The 23,181-nt window shown below is 46.1% G+C and overlaps 1 protein-coding gene across 1 annotated transcript in view; it reads right to left on the bottom strand.

Moving 5' to 3' along the window:
- The window catches only part of LOC115092478 (interleukin-1 receptor-like 1), a 129,345-nt gene that overhangs the window by 89,114 nt on the left and 17,050 nt on the right, over positions 1–23,181 (bottom strand). Inside the window, exons 3-4 of the mRNA XM_029603320.1 lie at positions 15,953–16,023; positions 6,259–6,475 (exon numbers count right to left, since the gene is read on the bottom strand). Of these exons, the coding sequence (XP_029459180.1) occupies positions 6,259–6,475; positions 15,953–16,023 (288 nt within the window). The remainder of the gene's footprint in view (positions 1–6,258; positions 6,476–15,952; positions 16,024–23,181) is intronic.

Here is a 23,181-nt window from a genome sequence, read left to right as displayed (position 1 = left end):
GATCACACGATTCACATCTCTAGTCATAGGTGGCTGTGTAGGGCGTGCTGGGTCCTCCAAGTAACCTGAGTCTTCCAAGCCCTCATCTGAGTCTTCCAAGTATCTTGAGTCTTCCAAGTCCCCGTCTGAGTCCTCCAAGTATCCTGAGTCTTCGTCCGAGTCTTCCAAACTCCTTGTAACTTTGTCTGAGTCTTCCAAGTATCCAGAGTCTTCCGAGTCTTCCAAGTTTTCTTCTGAGTCCTCAGTCCGAGTCTTCCAAGTATCCTGAATCTTGTCCGAGCCTTCCTAGTATCCTGAGTCTACATCCGAGTCTTTTAAGTTCCTAGTTCCATGTCTCGTCTTGTTCCTGCCCTCAGCCTCCTCACGCACTCGTCATTCTCAAGTGGCGGGTCCGGAAGGGCTACCAAGTTGCCGGAGGGCTACTTCTGAGACCAGCATTGCATTGTTGGGTCTCACTGGTGTGTGTAGGTCCAGTGGAGGGCTGAGCCTGCCTTATTCCAGTTCCTGACATTCCTTGCCTTATTTTCAGCCCAGCCTTGTTCCTGCTCTGCCTGTGCCTGTACACATTCACCTCCCACGGTGTGTCTTGGGGCTCCTCCCTGAGCCGTACCATGGCCCAAGGGCTCACAATCTCCCAGGAGCAGGCGACCGTGCCTCCATGTCTGCAACAGGATTTGAAGGCCCCGCGGTTGTAACAAGATATTAAGCTACAAAAGTGCAGAAGTACGAATGAACCTCTAATCACCAGGCAAATACCTCTTCCACTTCAGTCTGTAGGACTTTCTAGTGGAAGGCTTTCTAGAAGCCACCAGGAACCAAGACATCTTCTGAAAGATCAAGCGGCTGCAGAATCAAACTCTCAACTTCCAGGCTGTGAGCGACAGGACCTGGAGATTAGGATACCGCAGCCTGCCCTGATCTTTTTTGATAACATCTGGGGATTGATTGGTTTGTGGATGGACAACTCCCACAGGAGTGGAAACCATACCCATTTCGCCAATGAAGGGCTATGAGATCATAGTCTCTCTGCCCTTGCGAAGCTTCAAGAGAATCTATTTGCCATTAAGGGAATCAGAGGATATGCATTCAGAAGACCTTTGTCCCAATGACAGGCAAGGGCGTCTGAGGTTAGTTTTCCATCCATCCTGTACAAGGAGCAGAACCGATGCAGATTCCTGTTGTAGGGGGACTATGAATAGATCTAAGTCCGGGCTACCCCAGAGGTGGAATTTCTGATTCTCTACCCCCTGGTCCAGGGACCCCTCATGGAGCCTAAAGGCTCAACTTAGCCTGTCCACGTTCTCCATCCCGCCAGTTACATGGCCCTGGGCACTATTCCATGGGACAGGATCCATGACTAGATCTGGACAGCTTCCTGATACAAGAGGTACGATCCCGTGCCTACCTGCTTGTTCACATATCACATTGCTACCTGGTAGGGGTGTGCATTCGTTTGCAATGTATTGCCAAACCACAACGTCGGCTGCCAATATTCAAAATGGCGCCGATAGCCTTTGCCCTTACTATGTCACAGGGGCTACCAGTGCCGTTGGTCGGCCCATGTGACATAGTAAGGGCAAAGGCTATCGGCTCCATTTTGAATACTGGCAGCCGATGGCCCGAGTGCAGGAGATCGCTCCAGGACTCCTGCTGGACCACCAGGGACTTTTGGCAAGTCTTGGGGGGGGGGGGGGGGCAGGAGGGTGAGGGGTTGTAGTAAATTAAATTTAAAGGGTTGGGATGGATTTTTTTTTGGAAAACGAATACATATGTAACTAATGAACGGATCAGGGTCCCCTGAGAACGAATGCAATGGATTTGGGTCCCGACGAATATGAATACAGAATGGGACGAATCCGTCCCTGCTGCATATCCCTACTATCTGGTTGTCAGTCTGGATTAGGGCAACTTTGTTGGACAGCTGATTTGTGAAAGCCCATAGCGTGTATCTGATCGCCCTGAGCTCCTGGAAGTTGATTTGATAAGAACACTCCTAAATGGACCACAGGCCCTAGGTGCCGAGTCCATCAACATGAGCTCCCCATCACAGGGTAGATGCATCCATGGTTAGCACAATTTGAGTGAGGAGACTCCAAAAGGAAATCCCCTGTTTCAGATTGGAAAGTACCCACCATGAAGACAATGAGCCCCTGAGAGATGGGGTGACTGGGATGGAATCATGGAGGCTCTGAGTGGCTTTATGCCACTGTGACCTCAGGGTCCACTGGGTTCTGCACATGTGTAAACATGCCAAGGGAATGACATGGATGGTTGTGACCATATGGCCCAACAGCCTCAACATGTACCAGTCTGACACCTGATGGTTCTTTTGAACCTGTACAGCAGTGGTTGCCAAAACAACAGCCCCTCTGAATTCCAATTGAGGTGACAGGCTGAGATGGGACTTTGGGTAGTTGAGAACAAACCCTAGTGACTCCAACACTCAAATGGTCAAGCATATGGACCTGACAGCTCTTGATCAGCCAATCATCTAGGTATGGGAAAACATGCACGCCCAGTCTGCAGAGGTGCACCACCATTACAGCCAGGCATTTTGTGAAGACATGTGGTGCTTAGACGAGCCCAAACAGCAACAACTCGTACTGGAAGTGCTGATTTCCCACCACAAATCAGAGATACTTCCTGTGACCAGGCAAGATCTCAATATGGGAATATATGTGTCCTTTAAGTCAAGGGAGCATAGCCAGTCCCCTTTTCACAAAAGGGGATCAAGGTGCCCAGGGAAACCATCTTGAACTTTTCTATTTTTTAGAAACTTGTTCAAGCCCTTAGGTTTAGGATGGGATGGAGTCCTCCTGTTCTCTTGGGAATCAAGAAGTACCTGGGGTAGAATCCCCACCCTGGCCATTAAGAGGGAGGAGAACTCCATTAGAAGTACCTCCTAATGGGTTACCAGGGCACATTTGGTGGGACACCCAATAGATTCAATTGGTATCCCTGACGGACAATGGTCTGAACCCACTGGTTCAAGGTTACACTGGGCCACTGGTTCACAAAGAACTGCAGCCTGCCCCAACCGGAGGGTCCATCACCCCAGGTATGATCAACTGGCTTATACTTCCTGCGACTCAGTCAAAACCCCATCCCCAGAGTTGACTGAGGAGCAGGCTGTGGCTTGGAAGCTTTCTGCTGCCTGGGACAGCTGCGGGAGCCCTGATGGTACTGACAGGAGTGAGGAGGTGAAGGATAGTACTTCCTTTGGCAAAAGAAAGATTTCCTTGGTCCCAGTCTCGACAGCCTCCTGGATGAGGACAATGGGTCTGCAGTACTATCAGAGAGTTAATGGAGGATTTCATGGAGATCCTGGAGTTGAGCCACAGCACCCCTCACTCTATCTCTGAAGAGATTCTCTCCAGTACATGGAATGTTAGCAAGTTGCTCCTGTACTTCTTGTCAGAGATCCAAGGCCCACAGCCATGCCATTCTGTGGGCACTGATTCCCGCTGCAGAGACTCTCAATACCATCTTGAAAATATTGTAGGTCACATGGACCTTGTGTTTGCCGCACTCAGCCCTTATGCACCAGTGACATGAGGGTGTCTTGCTGCTGTTGAGGAGGCTGCTCAGCCACCTCCTGCTTCCAGATTTCCTGTGAGTACTGGCTCATGTAGAGCTGATAGGCAGCGATGCAGGCAATAAGCATGGGCCTTGGAAGACCTTCCTCCCAAGAGTGTCCTTCCCCGGGGTGCCGAGGAATGGGTCTGAAAGCACTTGGCCCTCTTGAGGGCGGATTCGACTACCACCAACTGGTGAGGCAGCTGATGCTTATTGAATCTGGCAGCCTTCTGGATGAGGTGGACCCCGTCTACCTTCTCAACAGGAGGCACTGTGAGAGGATGTTCCCACATCCTCAGCAGCAACTTCTTAAGGATCTCATATATCGGGACTGCCATGATCTTCTTAGGAGGCTCCACAAACTGGAGGATCTCAATCATTTTGTGCCTGGCATCCTCCTCTGTCAAAAGTTGAAATGGGATACCTCTGCCATCACCCTCACAAACCCTACAAAGATGAAGTCCTCAGACGGGGACTTCTTTCGCCTCGCTCATCTGGAGCAGGGTCTGACAGGAGACCATCAGATTCCTCAGAGGACTCTGTTGGATAATCACCACAGGGGTCAAAGGGACTCTCATCCTCACTGTATGCTACAGGGGTTGCAGCCATGGGTGCTCGGCCTTTGTCCAGAGGTGCAGACACTGGTAGAACCGGATGGGGTGCTACAAGCCTCAATGTCTGCCAGCATTGGTGGAGCTTCCTCCTTGGAAGAACCAGCAATGACCACCATATCAGTAGGAGACAGTTTCTGTGCCACGCTGGGCACTTGTGCCATCCCGAGAACCAGCACCAGCTGGGTCGGTAATGCACAGATGAGCACACTGGTCTTCTCAGGCAGCAGTAGGATGCTGTGCCACAGGCCTGATGCCCTGTAGTGCCTGATCCATCGTCAGCTAGACTTGACACTACAGCTCCTCCTCAAACTTTGCCAATGCCAACACCGACTGGGAGGAAGGAGGGGTGTCCAGATCTTATTCAGACTTGCGAGGGGGATCAGCAACTGGTACCAGGATTGGTGGAGATCATCTCGGACCCCATGGACCAATAGAGGATGGTCTCTCCATGCCACGGGGTTTCTTAGGATGCATCACGGCAAAAGCCAGTGCATCCCTGCACCAGGCACAATGCATCGATTAGGACTGGTGCCAATACTTATATGTTATGACATGTGATATGAAATAGTTGACTTGTTTTTTTTATCTTTGTTTTGATTTGTTTTTATTGCCACCAGCAGATCAAGGCACCGGAAACCGACCATTGTCGATCTCCGGGCCGAGGATGCCGGGTTCATCATCTTCAACCTCGGCACCTGGGAAAGACTGCGCCAAGCATCGAGGCAAGCCTAATTTTATTATTTATTTTATTTTAAAAAAAAAGTTTCGATTCCACTTATATCCTGGCAAGTACCCAAAAACTAAGTCGGTGCATTACCGACTTAGTTTTTGGGTACTTGCCAGGTTCTTATGGCCTGGATTGGCCACTGTTGGAAACAGGATGCTGGGCTTGATGGACCTTTGGTCTGACCCAGTATGGCTTGTTCTTAAGTTCTTATTACTATTTTATAACTGTTAATTTGTTGTGTAATACATTTAGCACATTTTTTGATATAAGCGGATCTAAACTTTTTTTTTTTAAATAAAATAAATAATAAAATTAGGCTTGCCTCGATGCTTGGCCCAGTCTTTCCCAGGTGCCGAGTTTGAAGATGATGAACCCGGCACTCTTGGCCCGGAGATCGACAATGGTCGGTTTCCGGTGCCCCTATCCGCTGGTGGCAACAGGACAGCCAGTCCCACCGATGGCGCAGTGTCCATTGATGCTGATGCCGCCAATGCTGACTCGGACTTCCTTGACCCAAAGAGCTGATCCATCTTGTCTAGTCGAAGCAAACATTCCTTTGGGATCATCTGGGTACATAAATGGCAACCCTGGATGTCATGTGATGCCCCTAGGCAGAAGATACATACCTCATTGGGATCAGTTATAGACATGGTCCTCAGGAACTGGGGGTATTGGCAAAAACTGGATGTGGGCATGATGGGGCAAAACAAAACTGTCACAAAGTGGAAAGCGATGGCAGTGGGCATCAATGGCCGGTGGGCACCAAGGCACTGCCACCAAGGGGGGAATCAAATGCGATAGGGAACTTCTCTGAAACACCGAAAACTCAGACTAGAGCCATTATGGGAAGGCACTGAGAAAAACTCAGTGGTGGAATCAAGAGGAAAATTCACGAAGAAAAAAATGCTTTCTACAAGGCTAAAAGCAGCCAAAGTGAGCTCAATCACACTGCAAGATTTACAGCTCCGCAGAAAAGAAGAGACTGAAGAGAGACCCCGTGTGGACACGTAGTATAAGGCATGCTGGGCATGTTCAGTGTGCCTAGTCAATGTTCTAGAAACTTTGACATAAATTTTCCCACTTCAAGGCTCCATCTGATGATGTCACCCATGTGTGAGGAGTACCATCCTGCTTTTCCTCAGAGACTACCATTTCAACAACATTGGGATATTAACCATTCAAAACTGATTAAATTTCATTGATTTTATTTTATTTTTAAATCTAACAAACAAAAAAGTTACATGACCAAGACAAAATGGGTTACATTTCTAATTGTACAGTCCCCCCTCGCCTCATGATGCTTTATAATGCACTTTAGAAAACTATCAGCTTCAGACTTACTGTATAAAGCAGGCATATTTCCCTGTGTCTCTTTGTACTGTTGGAATAATCCTAAGAAATTCACCAGAGGCATATAGTCGCATTCTTTCTTCATTTGGGATTACCCCATCTTCACTGAACCATGTGATGTTGACATTCACATCATACCTGCTCATACAATTGCATTTTATAATCACCACCTCGCCTTCTGCTACTTTGAAGTTCTTCGACTCATCACCTGCAAAGAATATGAAGAATGTATATTTAACAATTGTTGACTTCCACAAAAGAAAACCTGCATGATTTAAGGATAGAAATCAAACAAGCCTGTTAAATGTTATTTTAAATTTGATTTGGGTAAAAGAAGTGCAGTGTTATACTGTAGGTCATACTGATATTGGGTATGATTTTTAATAAAAGTATTCATGTTACTTAGGAGATAGAGCCAACTAAGTTCTCCATTTTGTGGCTCAGTTCTGTCCTCCCTCCCCCGTCACTACCCACAAATTGTGATTTATCCCTCGTATTCGTGGAAATCTTTTACTACAGTATTATCACAAAAATTAAAAATCGTCATCCAGTCCACTGAATCCTTGTCCCACCAGCTTGTTAAAACTGGTATGTGATGATATTTCATTACATCTAGCAGACATAGTGAACTTATTCTTACAATCAAGACTGTATCCTAATTCTCTCAAACAAGCGATTATCTCTCCCATTCCCAAAAAAGTCAATAGATCCTTTGGACCTTTCAAATTATAGACCAATCATATCTCTAACAACTATGGCAAAAGTAATAGAATCATTTGTACTATTCCAGCTCACAGAGTACTTAAATAAAAATTCCATATTGGATCAAAATCAACATGGATTTAGACAAGGCCACAGCACCAAAACACTATTATCATCCCTAGATACTATTCTACGTGGGTTCGACATTAACTATATTTTGGTAATGTTAGATATAAAGGAAAATTGGTTCTTACCTGCTAATTTTTATTCCTGTAATACCACAGATCAGTCTAGATAAGTGGGTTTATGCATCCCTACCAGCAAATGGAGGCAGAGAACAAAACTTTGAGACACTGCTACATAACCGAGCGTGCCACCTGCAGTCCCTCAGTATTGACCTGTAGTGAAGCCAAGATTATATAGAATTCTACCCCCGGGTGAACTGGAAAAAACCCAGTGGTTGGACTCCTCTGAACTGGAGTATCTACACAAACTGCAAGGCTCCAAAAATGCCCTGCCAACTAGGGAAACTAAAAAGAACTGTTGCAGTGGCAATATCCAAACAATTCCACACATCTGAGTACCAGGAAGGTCAGTCTTTCGGTAACAATATTGGGGCAGGCTTCTGGACTGATCTGTGGTATTACAAGAATGAAAATTAGCAGGGAAGAACCAATATTCCTTTCCTGAACATACCCAGATCAGTTCAGATGAGTGGGATGTACCAAAGCAACCCTAAACCAGATGGGAACCCAAAAGACCCACTCTCAAAACACTTTTACCAAAAACCACATCCTCAGGCACTCGAACATCCAAACAGTAATGCCTGGTGAAAGTATGCAGGGAAGACCACACCATGGCCCTACATATTTCTTGTGGAGACACCAACTGACACTAGGCTCAAGAGGTCTCCTGTGCTCTAGTAGAATGTGCTTTAAGGCCACTGGGGTCCATATGAGCCTTAGCAACATAAGCCTCAGAAATAGCCTCTTTCAACCATTGGACCAAAGTAGCTTTCAACGCCTTGTCTCCTTTCTTCACTCCACCAAACAACACAAAAAGATGGTCTGACTTTTGGAAAGACTTGGTGACTTTCAAGTACCACAAGAGCGCATGTCGAACATCCAAAAGATGAAGATCTCTACATAAGGCAGAGTCTCTGGACCAATCTGGAAAACCCAACAATTCCACTGATTCAAATGGAAGGCAGAAATCACCTTTGGCAAAAAAAAAAAAGGCACCGTACTCAGAGACATTTTGTCGATGGAAATACATAAGAAAGGGTCATGACAGGAAAGAGCCTGAAGTTCCAAAATACGTCTGGCCGAGTAGATTGCGACCAGAAACACTGTCTTTAGCATAAGATCCTTCAAGAGGCACGACCCAAAAGCTCAAAATGAGGTTCACAGAGGACTTGCAGGACCAGGTTAAGATTCTAGTCAGGACAGACCTTGAGAAGCGGAGGCTTCAATGCTTCACTCCCTTGAGGAAACAAATGACATCCGGTTGAGATGCCAAAGGCCTGCCCCGCACCTACCCCTGAGACAACCCAAAGCAGAAACCTGGAATTGGAGCAAACAAAAACCAGGCCCTTGGACAGCCCGTGCTGCAGAAAGGACAAAATCTGCAGAATAGAAGCCAACAGAGGATCCACCCCATGTTGGCTACACCAGGACTCAAAAACCTTCCACACTCTAACATAATCCTTCTTCAGGCTACCCTTCTTCTAGCATGAAGAAGGGAAAAACTCACTGGCTCTGAATATCCTTTCATATGCAGGCACCACCTCTCAAAAGCCAAGCCATGTCACAAAAGTGATCCTCCCGATCCAAAAATATGGGACCCTAGTGAAGCAACCCCTGAAGGTGAACCAGCCGAAGATGACCATCCACCACCAGATGCACCAAGTCCATGAACCACGGATGATGCGGCCACTCAGGCACAACAAGAACCACTGTCTCTGGATGCATTTCTATGCAATGAAGCACTAAACCTATGAGTGGCCATGGAGGAAACACATACAGAAAATGACCCGTCAGTCAGGGACACAATAGAGCATCTAGGCCTACCGCGGCAATGTCTCTTCTGTGGCTGAGGAACCTGAATGTCTTCAAGTTGGCCCTGGTTGCCTTGAGATCTAGCTGAGGAACTCCCTATCTAGTACAAATGTGGTTCCAGGCTTCAGGGGACAGTTCCCACTCCCCGGGGTCCAGTTGCTGTCGGCTTAAAAAATCCACCTGCACGTTGTCCCCTCCCACAACATGAGAGGCTGCGATCCCTTCGAGGTTCCCATGAAAACAGCAATTGGGTCTCCCGAGCCACAGCGAGGCTTCTTCTACCTCCTTGATGATTCATATACGTCACCATCGTCGCATTGTCCGACAAAACCCAAACAATCCGATAGGGGTGTGCATTCGTTTGCAACGTATTTTGCAATCCGCAACGTATAGGGCCATATTCGTTGCATCACGAAACATATCGCAATTTCCCACGAATACAACAAATCTTCACCGAATTATTTGGTTGTCTAAGGGAGCGAATTTAAACAAAACCCCCACCCTCCTGACCTCACAAGACATGCCAAAACTCCCTGGTGGTCCAGCGGGGGTCCGGGAGCCATCTACTGCACTCACGCCGTCGGCTGCCGGTATTAAAATGGCTGCGATAGCCTTTGCCCTTACTATGTCACAGGGGCTACCGGTGCCATTGGTTGGCCCCTGTCACATGGTAGGAGCACAAGATGGCACCAGCCGTCCAAGGCTTGCCATGTGGCTGGCAGACAGAAGAAAGAAGAAAAAAGGGAAAAGAAATAAAACTACCATAAGGTAAAGAAACAAAAACAGCTGCAGCTCTAGAAAATCACTTACATAAACTGTGAGGAGACAGCAAAGCTGAATATCATGCCAAACACGACTCCTGTGACCACACGGCATCGTGGGGAAAAAGAAAAGACTGAGGGACTCTGCCTAGGGAGCAGGGTGATGACTACAGCTGCACATGCTCAGAATTTTCAAACTTGCCCTACTGAGCATGTGCAGCTGTAGTCATCACCCTGCTCCCTAGGCAGAGTCCCTCAGTCTTTTTTTTTCCCCCGCGATGCCGTGTGATCACGGGAGTCGTGTTTGGCATGGTATTCAGCTTTGCTGTCTCCTCACAGTTTATGTAAGTGATTTTCTAGAGCTGCAGCTGTTTTTGTTTCTTTACCTTATGGTAGTTTTATTTCTTTTCCCTTTTTTCTTCTTTCCTCTGTCTGCCAGCCACATGGCAAGCCTTAGTCACTGTGCAGTCTGACAAGAGTCTATTTCTTCCCTATAAAAAAAAAATATATATATATATATATATATATATATATATATCCACTGCACCTGCAGTTTAGTATCTATGTCCTCTCCTTGCTCTGTCTGTTTTTGTACCTTTGTCAGGTGCTGGCAGGACTGACTGAGTGCAGTCCATGGGTGATTCGCATAAGTTCCATGCCAGCTTTCATCCGATGATGTCACCCATGTGTGAGGACCACCAACCTGCTTGTCCTTGGAGAAACACTGTCGTAAGGAAAGGAATGCATTTCCACCTTGGAAACAACATAAGCGCTCTTATCACTGGATCCAGAGGGAACAGGCCTTCCAAAATCCAACCCTCTTTGAAAATAGCCTCCAGTGCTCCCCACTCAGGATCAATTACTTCTTGAATGGCCTCCATCACAGGGAAAAAAAACAAGAGGCTTTACGCAAGGAAACCAAAATGGGATCTCTCTTTGGCTCAGACACTGAATCTGTCCCAGGAACTCAAAGCAATTTTCAAGATCTGCGAAATCAGAGCTGGCAGTTCATCTCTATGAAAGAACCACAACATAGTTCCATACAGTTCTAATCCAGGGGGATTTTTCACCATCCACAAGAGAGGCAGGATCAGCGTCGTCATCCGTGCCATCCGGATCTCTATCCAGAGGACCCACTTCTGCTCCAGGAGTTCTCTGGCGCCCAACAAAAAATCCAGGCAAGGTTTTTCCCCTGCGCCTCTTCTCTAGGAGCATGGGACAGGGCCGAGGACTGCAATCCCTGGAAAAATTTACCCTGAAAAAAGTAGAAAAAGCCAGACCGGGAGGCATACTTACTGAGCTAACTTCCCCTGCTGAGGAACCAGTTGGGGGAGTTCCAAAATCAGGTGCCCCACCTAAATTGCCTTTACCCACACCCACATCCGGCTGGGATGAACAAGGCTTAGTGAAATCAGAGGAAGACAATTCACCCTGAGCCTCCCAACAGCACTGGCACAAATCAGCGAGCACTACTGGCTGAGATGCCCATATATAACAAGCAGTGCAAAGAGAAAGATGCTTAGGCTTCTTATGCACAGGTGCCATGATGGCCGACAATGCACTGAGTGGCAACCAGAGGCATGTGTCTAGCTGTTTTTTGTTTTTTTGTTTTTAGATAGACACCTAGAAATTATGCGTCCAACACTTAGGAGCACACACCTAGGTGCTTAACTAGGCAGCCAAAAATTAAGCGGACACAAATGTTAAGCACACAGTGCCACTTGTGCGCAATAGGTAAGCGCGTGGCCACTACGTATCACTTAACATGGGCGCACAGACTACAAAGCCCCAATGTGTGCCCCAAAACTGGGAGCACAACTTGGATGCACAGCGAGACAGACACACCGGACCGACAATCCTGTAGAGAGCAGCCTTAGAAAGCATGAGAAAAGCCACTGCGGCCTACCACATGGCGCACAGAGAAAAGCCTTGGAGCAGGGCCTAGCATAAGGAGGCTGCTCAACCCACCAGGCTTCTCATGCCTTTCTACCTCCCATGGAGCAGAATGAATATCGAACCCTCGCGCTGAGCACAGAGACCAGGGGAAGGAGGAAACCCTGTACAACAAAAAAACTTCCCTGCTATCTCTTCTTTTTTTTTTTTTTTTTTAAACTTACCAGCGCTCAGCCGTACCTGGCTGAGCAGATGGTCTCTGGCTGCGGCGGGAGAGGGCATGTGTCATCACCGCTGCGCTCAGCTTCTTGCACCAGCTGCTTTTCAGCTGCTCAAGCAGCTAAGTCCACATCAGCAAAACCAGCTTCTGGACCAAGGCTCACATCTGAGGGACCACAGAAATCACCTCAGGAATTCTCAACCGAGGGAGAGACCATTTTGTATCACTGCAGGAGGGCGGGGCAAATTTTAGCCTTAATTCTCCTTTATTTTAAAATGAAGCAATCCCCAGTGGGGAGATGCACGTCCATCATCTTCTGGAGATGTAGAATACTGGCAGGCTGATGTAACTACAGGGGTGTATACACTGTGATGTCAGATTACTTTGTCTCCATCTGCTGGTAGGAATGCATAATCCATTTGTCCTAGATTCATCTGACTGGATGCTAGGAAAGTCAGTTATCAATTTTAATGCCTGCTTGGCAGGTCAACATAGAAATCAGAATGAATGTCATTATTAGGGATGTGAATCGTTTTAGGACGATTAAAATTATCGTCCGATAATTTTAATATCGTCTTAAACCGTTATGGAACACAATACAATACAGATTCTAACGATTTATCGTTATAAATCGTTAGAATCGTGAGCCGGCACACTAAAACCCCCTAAAACCCACCCCCGACCCTTTAAATTAAATCCCCCACCCTCCCGAACCCCCCCCCCCCCAATAACTTAAATAACCTGCGGGTCCAGCGGCGGTCCGGAACGGCAGCGGTCCGGAACGGGCTCCTGCTCCTGAATCTTGTCGTCTTCAGCCGGCGCCATTTTCCAAAATGGCGCCGAAAAATGGCGGCGGCCATAGACGAAAAAGATTGGACGGCAGGAGGTCCTTCCGGACCCCCGCTGGACTTTTGGCAAGTCTCGTGGGGGTCAGGAGGCCCCCCACAAGCTGGCCAAAAGTTCCTGGAGGTCCAGCAGGGGTCAGGGAGCGATTTCCCGCCGCGAATCGTTTTCGTACGGAAAATGGCGCCGGCAGGAGATCGACTGCAGGAGGTCGTTCAGCGAGGGTTCCGGCGCCTCGCTGAACGACCTCCTGCAGTCGATCTCCTGCCGGCGCCATTTTCCGTACGGAAAATGGCGCCGGCCATACGCGTATGGCCGGCGCCATTTTCCGTACGAAAACGATTCGCGGCGGGAAATCGCTCCCTGACCCCCGCTGGACCTCCAGGAACTTTTGGCCAGCTTGTGGGGGGCCTCCTGACCCCCACGAGACTTGCCAAAAGTCCAGCGGGGGTCCGGAAGGACCTCCTGCCGTCCAATCTTTTTCGTCTATGGCCGCCGCCATTTTTCGGCGCCATTTTGGAAAATGGCGCCGGCTGAAGACGACAAGATTCAGAAGCAGGAGCCCGTTCCGGACCGCTGCTGTTCCGGACCGCCGCTGGACCCGCAGGTTATTTAAGTTATTTGGGGTGGGGGATTTAATTTAAAGGGTCGGGGGTGGGTTTTAGGGGGTTTTAATGTGCCGATTTTTCGATTTTTCGATTTTTAACGATTTTTAACGATTTTTCACGATATTTTACCCCCCCAAACGGCAACAATACGATTCCCTCCCCCTCCCAGCCGAAATCGATCGTTAAGACGATCGAGGACACGATTCACATCCCTAGTCATTATTGGATTGGCAAAGTGTGTCAGGAAGCCAGTTGGATTTTCCTGTGCTGTTAATTTTACTCATTTCATAAGCACTAAATTCACGTGAAGAAAATTCTCAAATATGTAGCAGACTAAGATGAACACATTCATAGGTGCATCTTTCAGATACATTCTATACAGCTGTGATTGTTTTCTCTTATTTCTACTGCCTGGGCTGTCCAACTAGAAATGAGATAATAGCTTCTATGTATAATTAAGATAAAAGGAAATTGGTTCTTACCTGCTAATTTTCATTCCTGTAGTACCACAGATAGATTCCGACTCGTGGGTTTTGCCTCCTTTCCAGCAGACGGAGGCAGTTTTGCAGGCACCGCCTCTTAACCCAGCGTGTCACCTGCAGCTCTCAGTATTACTCAGTAACCAAACATTAAATATTTAACAAAATTCTTAGTAAATGAACTCTTCAATGTTCCCCAGAATGAGCAGAGGAAAGAGGAAACCTCAATAAGCGAGAATTATAACTAATTTTGTAATCTTTCTTATATGGACTAATGAGAAACCAGTACCATTCTTCAGAATTCTTCTGAATCAATACAGTAAAGAGATCAAGCAGACTCTCCAAAAATTCCTCTCCACCACTGGGCAGGATTCTGGACTGATCTGTGGTACTACAGGAACGAAAATTAGCAGGTAAGAACCAATTATCCATTCCCTGTATGTATGTATCCAGATCAGATTAGACACCAAAAGTAGTCCAAATGTATCTTTATTTGAGTGGAGACATAAATGCATACAGGTGCCTGACTCAGGCCGAGTTTCGCCCCGCTTGGGGCTGCCTCAGGGGCTGTGTAATGATGTTCTCTTTTTTTATATCACAAAAGTGCTCTTATAAAATGCTTCAATTATCTAATAGTCTGTATGCTGTCTTCTTACTCTGTCTTCAAATAACTGGTTTTCTCTGAAAAAATGGCGCGGGCCATCCAGTGCTCCTACCGTGTGACAGGGGACGGCCAATGGCACGGATACCCTGTCACATGGTAAGAGCAAAGGGCCATCGGCGCCATTTTTATTAGTGGCAGACGATGGCAGACGATGGCCTGAGAGCAGGAGATCGCTCCCCGCGCCCCCACTGGACCACCAGGTAATTTTAAAAGGTTTTGGGGCGAGTCGGGAGGGTGGGGGAGGCTAAGGGGGTCAGTTTAAAGGGTCGAGTGGGGTTTTTTTTTTATCGGGCCATCGGCGCCATTTTTATTAGTGGCAGCCAAAATGGCGCCGATGGCCCGAGAGCGGGAGATCGCACTGGGACCCACCCCACTGGACCACCAGGTAATTTAAAACATTTTTGGAGGGTGGGGGAGGGTAAGGGATTCATTTTAATGGGTCGGGGTGGGTTTAGGAGTTGTTTTGATGTGCCGGTTTTCCCGCCCTCCCCCCAAATAACTCCTGTACCCGATTAACGATTTTTTAACGATAAATCGGGGGAATTTGTATTGTATCGCGCACTCTAACGATTTTTGATGATTTAAAAAATATCTGACGATTTTTTAAATCGTCAAAAAACGATTCACATCCCTAGTCTACATTCCTAATAATCAAATCACCAACTATGATGGCTGTCCTAAGCCTTCCCTACTGGGCAGTAGCGGGACCCAGTGCAGTTCCGACCGCATGGCACATGCAGACACAGGAAAACATGCTGGGAGCCATAAGAGGGGATCACTGCCTGACTGGAGCCCTTCTGCCACCAACAAGGAACACCAGCACCCAGAGAAAAACACGCTACCTGACTTCCTTTTTCCTTCCTGTATTTTTTTTTTTTTTAATAATTTTACAAAGCAGACACAACAAACTTATCTGAAGGGTGGCAGAGGCTCCTCTCCAGAATCCTGAAGGTGAGGGAACTGGACTACCAGCTTTCACCCCTGGCATGGATCAGAGAGCACTCAAGGGTTCCCAACCCTTGCTCATCCTCCTCTAAAACCAGGAGGGATGGTCCCACCAGGACCTGACAAACTCCTGGGAGGGAATTCCTCCAATATTATCCCCCTATTTCTATTATCTTTCTTCTTTTCTATTTTTTTTCCTTAGGTACAGAAATGCAGGTTTTGCACCTCCTCCATCTGCTGGAGACAGAGAAATACTGAGGACCTGCAAATGGCACATCGGGTTAAGAGGTGGTGCCTGCGAATCTTTCTCTGTCTCCCATCTGCTGGAAGGGAAGCAAAACCCAGGGGTCTGGAGTGATCTGGGTACGTACAGGGAAATTATATTTTTTGTAGGTCGTGGTACCTTTCATTGGACCAGCACAAAAAGTGCACAGATATCAATCCTGGGATTTTTAGACCATAGAGAACTGCTCTCCAGCAGATATATCTAAATTGACAAAAACTGGAACTTACATGATGGTGGTATTTTGGAAGCTGATAAGAAGCTATGTAGAAAGACCAAGCAGAAAAGTCTCATGAAATATCTAAATGAGAGAACAAAAAAATTCATTGCTTTAAAAAGTAATACATAAACATTATACTCCCCTTACAAATGTACAACACAAAACATACATCATTTATTATTATTTATACAAGCACAATTTTCAAACAGCCTGAAGAGCTGCAAAGTACTACGCAGGTGGTTTTAAAGTGTGTACTTTTTCAAAAGGAAACCACATGGTACTTTTGCTTTGAAATTTTGCAGATCATACACGCATTAGAATCCCGCAATTATGTTATGTTTGCTGTAACAGAGACAGCAGAGATCACGCCCTTCTGCCCCCCCCCCCCCCCCCCCCCCCCCCCCCGTCCCCAATGGCCACCCTGCAACCTTGCAATGGCAGACATCCTGGTGGCTCCTTCTCCCTCCTTGGGCTTTACCGCTCAGGCTGCAGGTACGAGCAGAGAGCTGGGTAAGTCTGGGCGTCCTTGCTGGGGAGAGACTATTCAAGGAAGCATGAAAGACCCGTTAATAGTGGCACCTGGGCATCTCTTTCACAGAGGCTGAGGGTGGGCACATCGAGCCATCTATTTTTGCGCGGGCAGCAGAGAGGGAGATAATAAGTGCACACACACGCTAAAAAGTCATGTGCACATGCTGTTTTCCTCCTGTGACCGAAATATGCCCAAGGGAATGCCACACACACACTCGAGGCCCCCTTTCAGGAGCGCTGTCAGTAACCAGTCCAACTTATCTGGCTAATTTGATATTTACTCATGCAAATAGCTTGGAAAACTGACTTCCCTGCGTGTTTTTTGTAATTCATCAAACCATCTAGTGAAAAATGTACTAAAGGCTTGTTTTGAGTTTGTGTCTATGAGAAAGGCGCTTGGTACATCTGTCCTTCAGACAATTATCACATCTTTCCAGTCAGACAGTGGCTCTTCTTTCAAGTGTTGCCTTTCCCTCTGGAAGCTGCTATTTGACTTAAACTGCAGTTCTGAATTTCAAACCTGTCCATTAAGTATCATGTGCAATAAATGAGGTCACGAGTAAAACTGAGACAATATTTGGATTGTAAGGATGAGATCCAAAAAGGGCAGGATCTGATTGGAGTATTTTGCAGGTGTGGTCCTTTTATGTGGATCTTCAATGGATTTTAACAAGCTCAATTATTAGGAAAAAAAAAAAAAAACAAGCCCTGATCACAACACCAACTACTTGCAGTTGTTACTATGTAAGTTTCCCACAATAAGGACTATATGGGGAGAATTTTCAAAGAGTTTAGTCAGTGACTTTGGGAGTTAACTAGCTAAACCTCCACTAACTCCTCACCCCCACCCTACTGACAAGCTAAATTTGTCCACTCAGCCATGGATACAGAGTTTGGACAAGGGATACAAGTTAGACAGCTGGATTTGATCTTCAGCACTAGTCAGCTAACTTGGGTGGGCAAAAGTAGACATTTCAATTGTAGGGTTAAATCTAGCCAGCCAATATTTTTGCCGGCTAGAAATAAGTATTTTCAGCCGCCACCTTGCAAGCTAGATTGCAGCTACAAATAGGCTTAGCTTAGCCGACTGAAACCTGGACAGCTAAATGAAGCAACCAGTGGCTCTTTGAAAATCTGACCCTATGCAAACGGGCACTGATGTACATTTATTATAACTAAAGACCTTTGTTGTCAGTTTATTATATTTTTCCTGGAAATTTCAATGCTACAACAACAACAACAACAAATCAATGACTGTTATAACACACAGAAAAAAAAATCAGCAAAATAGTCTTTTCCACTGATTTCTTTTTTGTTATAGCATTGAAATTTCCAGGAAAAAATAAATTAAAGACTTAAAAAGAAGGTCCCTAATTATAGTCAAGTAATATCACATATTAAATACAGTTAACGAGCCAAATTTCAAAATCCAGCTCCAAACTTTCATATCATAGAGAAAATTAAGCAATCCACTTAGCCAAGCCTACATGTGGTCAATTGGTTATCATATTTCTAGTTAATCTGCACCTTTTCTGACATCGTGTTCCTTAGCTGTAAAAACCACCATACTCGGTCAAACTAAGGGCCCATCAAGTCCAGAATCCTGTTTCCAAAAGTGGCCAGTCCAGATCACAAGTACCTGGCAGTATCCCAAGGGGTAGAGAGATCCCATTTTGCTTATCCCAGGGATAAGCAGTGGCTTTCCCCAAAGTCTACCTGGTTCATAAAGGTTTATGCACTTTTCCCTCCAGGAACTTGTCTGAACCATAATCCTCCAGCAATGAATTCCAGAACTAATTGTGCAATGAGTGAAAAAAAAATGTTTTCTTCAATTTCTTTTAAATGTGTTACTTGGTAACTTCATTGAGTGTCCTCTACTCTTTGCATTTTTTGAAAGAGTAGACAACTGCTTTGCATTTGCCCATTCCATGCCATTCATGATTTTATAGACCTCTATCATATCCCCCCCCTCAGCCATCTCTTCTCCCAAGTTGAAGAGCCCTAACCTCTTCAGCCTTTCCTCATAGGGGAGCTGTTTCATGACCTTAATCATTTCGGTCGCCCTTCTCTGGATCTTTTCTAGTTCTGCTATATCTTTTTTGAGACTTGGCAACCAGAAGAAAGAAGAAGAATACCATTAATGCACTGTTATGCTAAACTATTTTCCTATAGTATTTTCCTAAACATAAATCACAATACAAAATTTATTATAATACAAAAATAGGGAATATTTAAAAATTTGCATGCTGAAAGAAAAAGGAATGTGATAGCAGTTTACAAAAGAAAAAAAAAAAAGTATTCACAAGTTCACCATTTTTCCAAGATAAACTGCTCACCTACCCACTATAGTGAAGAGGAAAATAATGAAATAAGACCAACTTTAGCGCTATATAAGGAAAATCTTAACATGCAACTTTTTGTTATTTCCATGGATAAAAAAAAAAATGAATTCACCAATATACAGAATACAGATAATTTGTATTGTAAAGTAATGTGTCTAGCAGGGTAAATATTGGGTAAATACCAGAGCAATTACATGCTCACTGGCCAAAAACATCTAGGCAGACTTTACATCAAAATAAATATATAACAATGGGAATACATTTTAGTGCATTTTTTAAAATGTTGAGAGCCTTTGCATTAATATTTTAAAACAAAATCATGAAGCATACTAACCTTTGGCAAAATTCTGAATGCAGAAGACTGGGTTGTGCTATTGCAGTTCCTGTATGCATGCTTATCTTAAAAAAGTCAAACACAAACTCTTTTGTAATATGCATGGGGCTGAAATACATATAATCTCTGAACAGGAAACCTCCCACTGAGAAGAAGTTATCACACAGCCTTTCAGCAGATAGCCCCAAGCTGATTAAGGAGCCGATGCAATAAACGTGCGTAGGGAGAGGGCGCTGAACAGTCAGCGCCCGCTTTCTTAACCCGCCCCAGGCGCCCCTGAGGGGGGCACCATGCAATATTTAAATTAGGGGGTCGCGTTAGCAAGGAGGCGCTAGGGTCACTTGCACGCCCCTAGCGCTTCCTTGCTAACGAGAACCCTATCAGTTTTCCTAGCTCGGCCGTCTGCCAGCTAGGAAAACCGACACTGGGGGATCAGGAAACGGACGCTTGTTAGTTGAGCATCCCTTTTTCTGCACCCTGCTGTCGTTTTCGGTTTTTTTTAACTTGTTTCACTAAGGGGCAGATTTTAAAAGCCCTAAATTTGCTAAAATTTGCTTTTTTATTTATTCCCATCCTCTAGCCTTTTAGGGATCCACAGTGTTTATGCTAGAGATGTGAATCAGTTCCGGAATCATTTCCGGTATCATGTTCGTAGAACCGCAGGAAATCTTTGTTTCCCGCTGTTCTGACAGCTTTTTTTTTTTTTGGCTGTCCTGAGGTGAAAAAAAAAAAACACCTGACCCTTTAAATCTAATTATTTTGAATCCTCCACCCTCCCGACTCCCACAAAACTTTCCTAAAGTACCTGGTGGTCCAGCGGTGGTCCTGTGAGAGTTCTTCTGCTCTTGGGCCGTCGGCTGCCAGTAAACAAAATGGTGCCAATGGTCCTTTGCCCTTACCATGTGACAGGGGCTATCGGTGCCATTGGCTGGCCCCTATCACATAGTAGGAGCAATGGATGGCCCCGTGCCATTTTGATTAGTGGCAGCAGACGGCCCGAGAGCAGGAGATCATGAAGAAACACGAAAACGACGCAGACTCAGAAGACGGCACGCTCCTGGAGAAGCTGGAAAGGGCCCGAAAAATCCTGCAACTGCTGTCGTAGCTGTGCCCTGCAGTTCACAGTCACACCGAAACTTCTCTGTCAGCATTTGTAGTAAAGATCTCTCAGAAATATTTGCATTTCTTGACAAAGTGTCTTTGGTTTTATGGGCACCTCTTTATACTGCCTTCTTTCATTTGTACTTTTTTGTAGGCATTTTGAATTTGTAGGCATCTGATTGACAATTTGCTACGATATTTTGCTCCAAGACCCCTAAAAACGAGTCTCTCATATTCTCTTATCTGAAAAGAGTAACTCAGCAATCAAGGTTCATTGAAGCCACCATGTTTTCTGGAAATCCATTTCATAAGTGAACAATATACTTGCTTAATGCGGCGGTTACTACCCTGAACCAATTAAGCTTGATACTTCACTTGGAATACATATCCAGTGCAGCTCACTGCTTCAACGGCAGGGGGAATGAAGAAAAGAGGATTTATATTAAGACAACAACCAACAAGGACTAAATTGCACAAGCTGGGTAAACAAATAAGCATGGGAGTAGCTTGCTTATTGTGGCAGTTACTACCCTAACCAATTAGACTTGATTCTTCACTTTTATGCAGCTCCAGCACTGCTCTCTACATCAATGGCAGGAGTGGAAGGAAATTAGAACCCAAAAGTTACCAATAAGGGCCCTGATTTCAGCAGTCAGAGTAATAGATAAGTATGAGAAAAATAACTGTGAAAGCTTGCTGGGCAGACTGGATGGGCCATTTGGTCTTCTTCTGCCGTCATTTCTATGTTTCTAATTTATGTTGTGTTATATTTCCCCAGGAATTTATCAGTGTTTATTACAATGAATAAAAATGCAAGAACTTCAATGGGAAAAACAGGGTCATTTTTTCCGCTGACATTTCTACAGTTTTTCTTGTTATAATAAACACTGCTAAATTCCAGGGGAAAATAAATTAAAAACAATGGTCCCAGTCTATGACACAAATGCACTTTTGAGTACTGCATGCAGTACTGTATGACCTCTGTCACTGACTTGTCTTTAGTGGATGGATCCTTACTATCATTCAAAATAGAACTACCTCCCATAGGAACCTATGTTGACAGAGGTGAGCTAATTTACTAATGCTTAGTTTATGTGTAGGGATCTGTTGCAGTCTGACTTATTCTGTTTTCCCTAGGGTCCAGTAATATTTGCAGTGCTGTCTTTTGTAGGTAGAATTTTTGCCGTTTGAGTCCTGGCAGTTAGTGCTATTTTTGAAAGGCAAATTCGCTATATGTTTGGAATATGTTTTTTAAATTGGGTTTTTTGTTATTTCAAAAGCACCTGGTAGTGGAGAGTTTGGCTGTTTTTAATACTGAATTTATTCCAGAACGTGTATATTATGTATAATGAGAGAATGCCTGCAGGGGAGGGGAGATGGGAGAAAGGAAAGAAATAGTGTCTGCAGAGAAGGAGGGGAGGTGGGGAAGGAGAAGAGAGAACCTGGAGGGAAGGAAAGTGGGGAGAGAATACCTGGAGGGAAGGGAAAGAAGTAGGGATAATTTCTTGAGGAGGGAAGTAATGCCTGGAGGAAGGGTGGATAGGTTGGAGACAAGAGAAAGAAAATGCCTGGAGGGAGGGGAGTGCACTGGAGGAAGGGGGGAGAAAATATGGAGTGAAGAAAGACTATCTGGAGGAAGGAGAAGAGCAGAATGTCTAGAAGAAAGAGAATGCTAGAGGGAGAAGAGGATGGATGTTGAAAAGGGATGGAGGAGAGAATGCCTGGAAGGAGGAGGGAGAAGAAGTGAGAGAATGTTTGGAGGGAGGGAGAGAAGGGAAAATGGATGGAAGGAGAATTTCAGAATTGAATTTAATAATTGAAAGGCTTGTTTTTTAATTTTTGAATTATTTTACTTTTAATTGTACTAAGTGTTGCACTGGAGGTGGACCCTTGGCCTGGTGCAGGATTGGTACGGCCCTCCGGTCAGACCCGGAGAGAGCGCCTGCCACCAGGAGGCGGAGCACAGGAGGAGACAGAGGCTCGCTGGAACTTTGCTAATGGCAACCCGGGGTTCCCTCAGGTTGCGCCCTTGGTTACCCGGGCCGCCTTGTCTTAGGTGGACCTTGCAGGGTCTCTGAGAGACAAAGTGCCGGGGTGTACCCACCACGAACAAGGATGCACAGTCGATGTTCAAGCAAGAATCTCCAGAGGTCACAGGAGACCAAAATAGAGTATCCAAGTGGATAGCGAGGATCAAAGCCAGAGTATCAGTCTAGTATGGTCAATCTGGGAGTAGTCAGGTCAGGCAGAGATCAAGTTCCAGGCAGCGGTCATATGGAGTCAATGGAGAGGCAGAGGTCAGGTTCCAGGCAGCGATCAGGCGTGGTCGGTGAAACAGGCAGAGGTCAGATCCGGGCAGCAGTCAGACGAGGTCAGGAGCAAGCAAAGGTCAGTACCGTGAGATCAGTCCGAAGGGTACTACCAGGAATGGAGAGACGAAGGAGCAGGAAATAAAAGAACAGGAGATGCTGGAACAGGAGACACTGGAACAGGAGACACTGGAACAAGAGACACTGGAACAGACAAACTAGATAACACCAGAGTGTACGACCCGATTGCCAAGGCAGGGGTCATGGGTTTGAGCACTGCCTTATATATGGAGTCTCTGTGATGTCATCAGCGTGCGCCTCTCGGGGTTTTCCCACGCTTCGCCCTTTAAAGGGTTTCAGGCTGGCCGTGTGCGCGCCTAGGGGCGGGGCCAAGGACGCAGAGCCCCGATGGGAGCTCCGCTGTGAGGCCTGCATCGGAGACTGAGAGCAGGGGAGACAGGGACGCCGCACACTGGCTGCGGTTGCGGAGGAGGAGAGCCCGGAGCTCGTGGACGGGAGAGTGAGGTGAGCAGGGCCAGCCACGGAGCGGACGCAGCCGGGACGCGCAACACTGAGTCCTTTAAAAGCCTAGGGCAACTGTGCATGTGTGAGCATCTTTTTG

Source organism: Rhinatrema bivittatum, chromosome 5, assembly GCF_901001135.1.
Source record: "Rhinatrema bivittatum chromosome 5, aRhiBiv1.1, whole genome shotgun sequence".
Taxonomy (NCBI): Eukaryota; Metazoa; Chordata; class Amphibia; order Gymnophiona; family Rhinatrematidae; genus Rhinatrema; species Rhinatrema bivittatum.
Note: the sequence above shows the minus strand (reverse complement) of the source record. Positions and strands in the feature narration are given on the sequence as shown.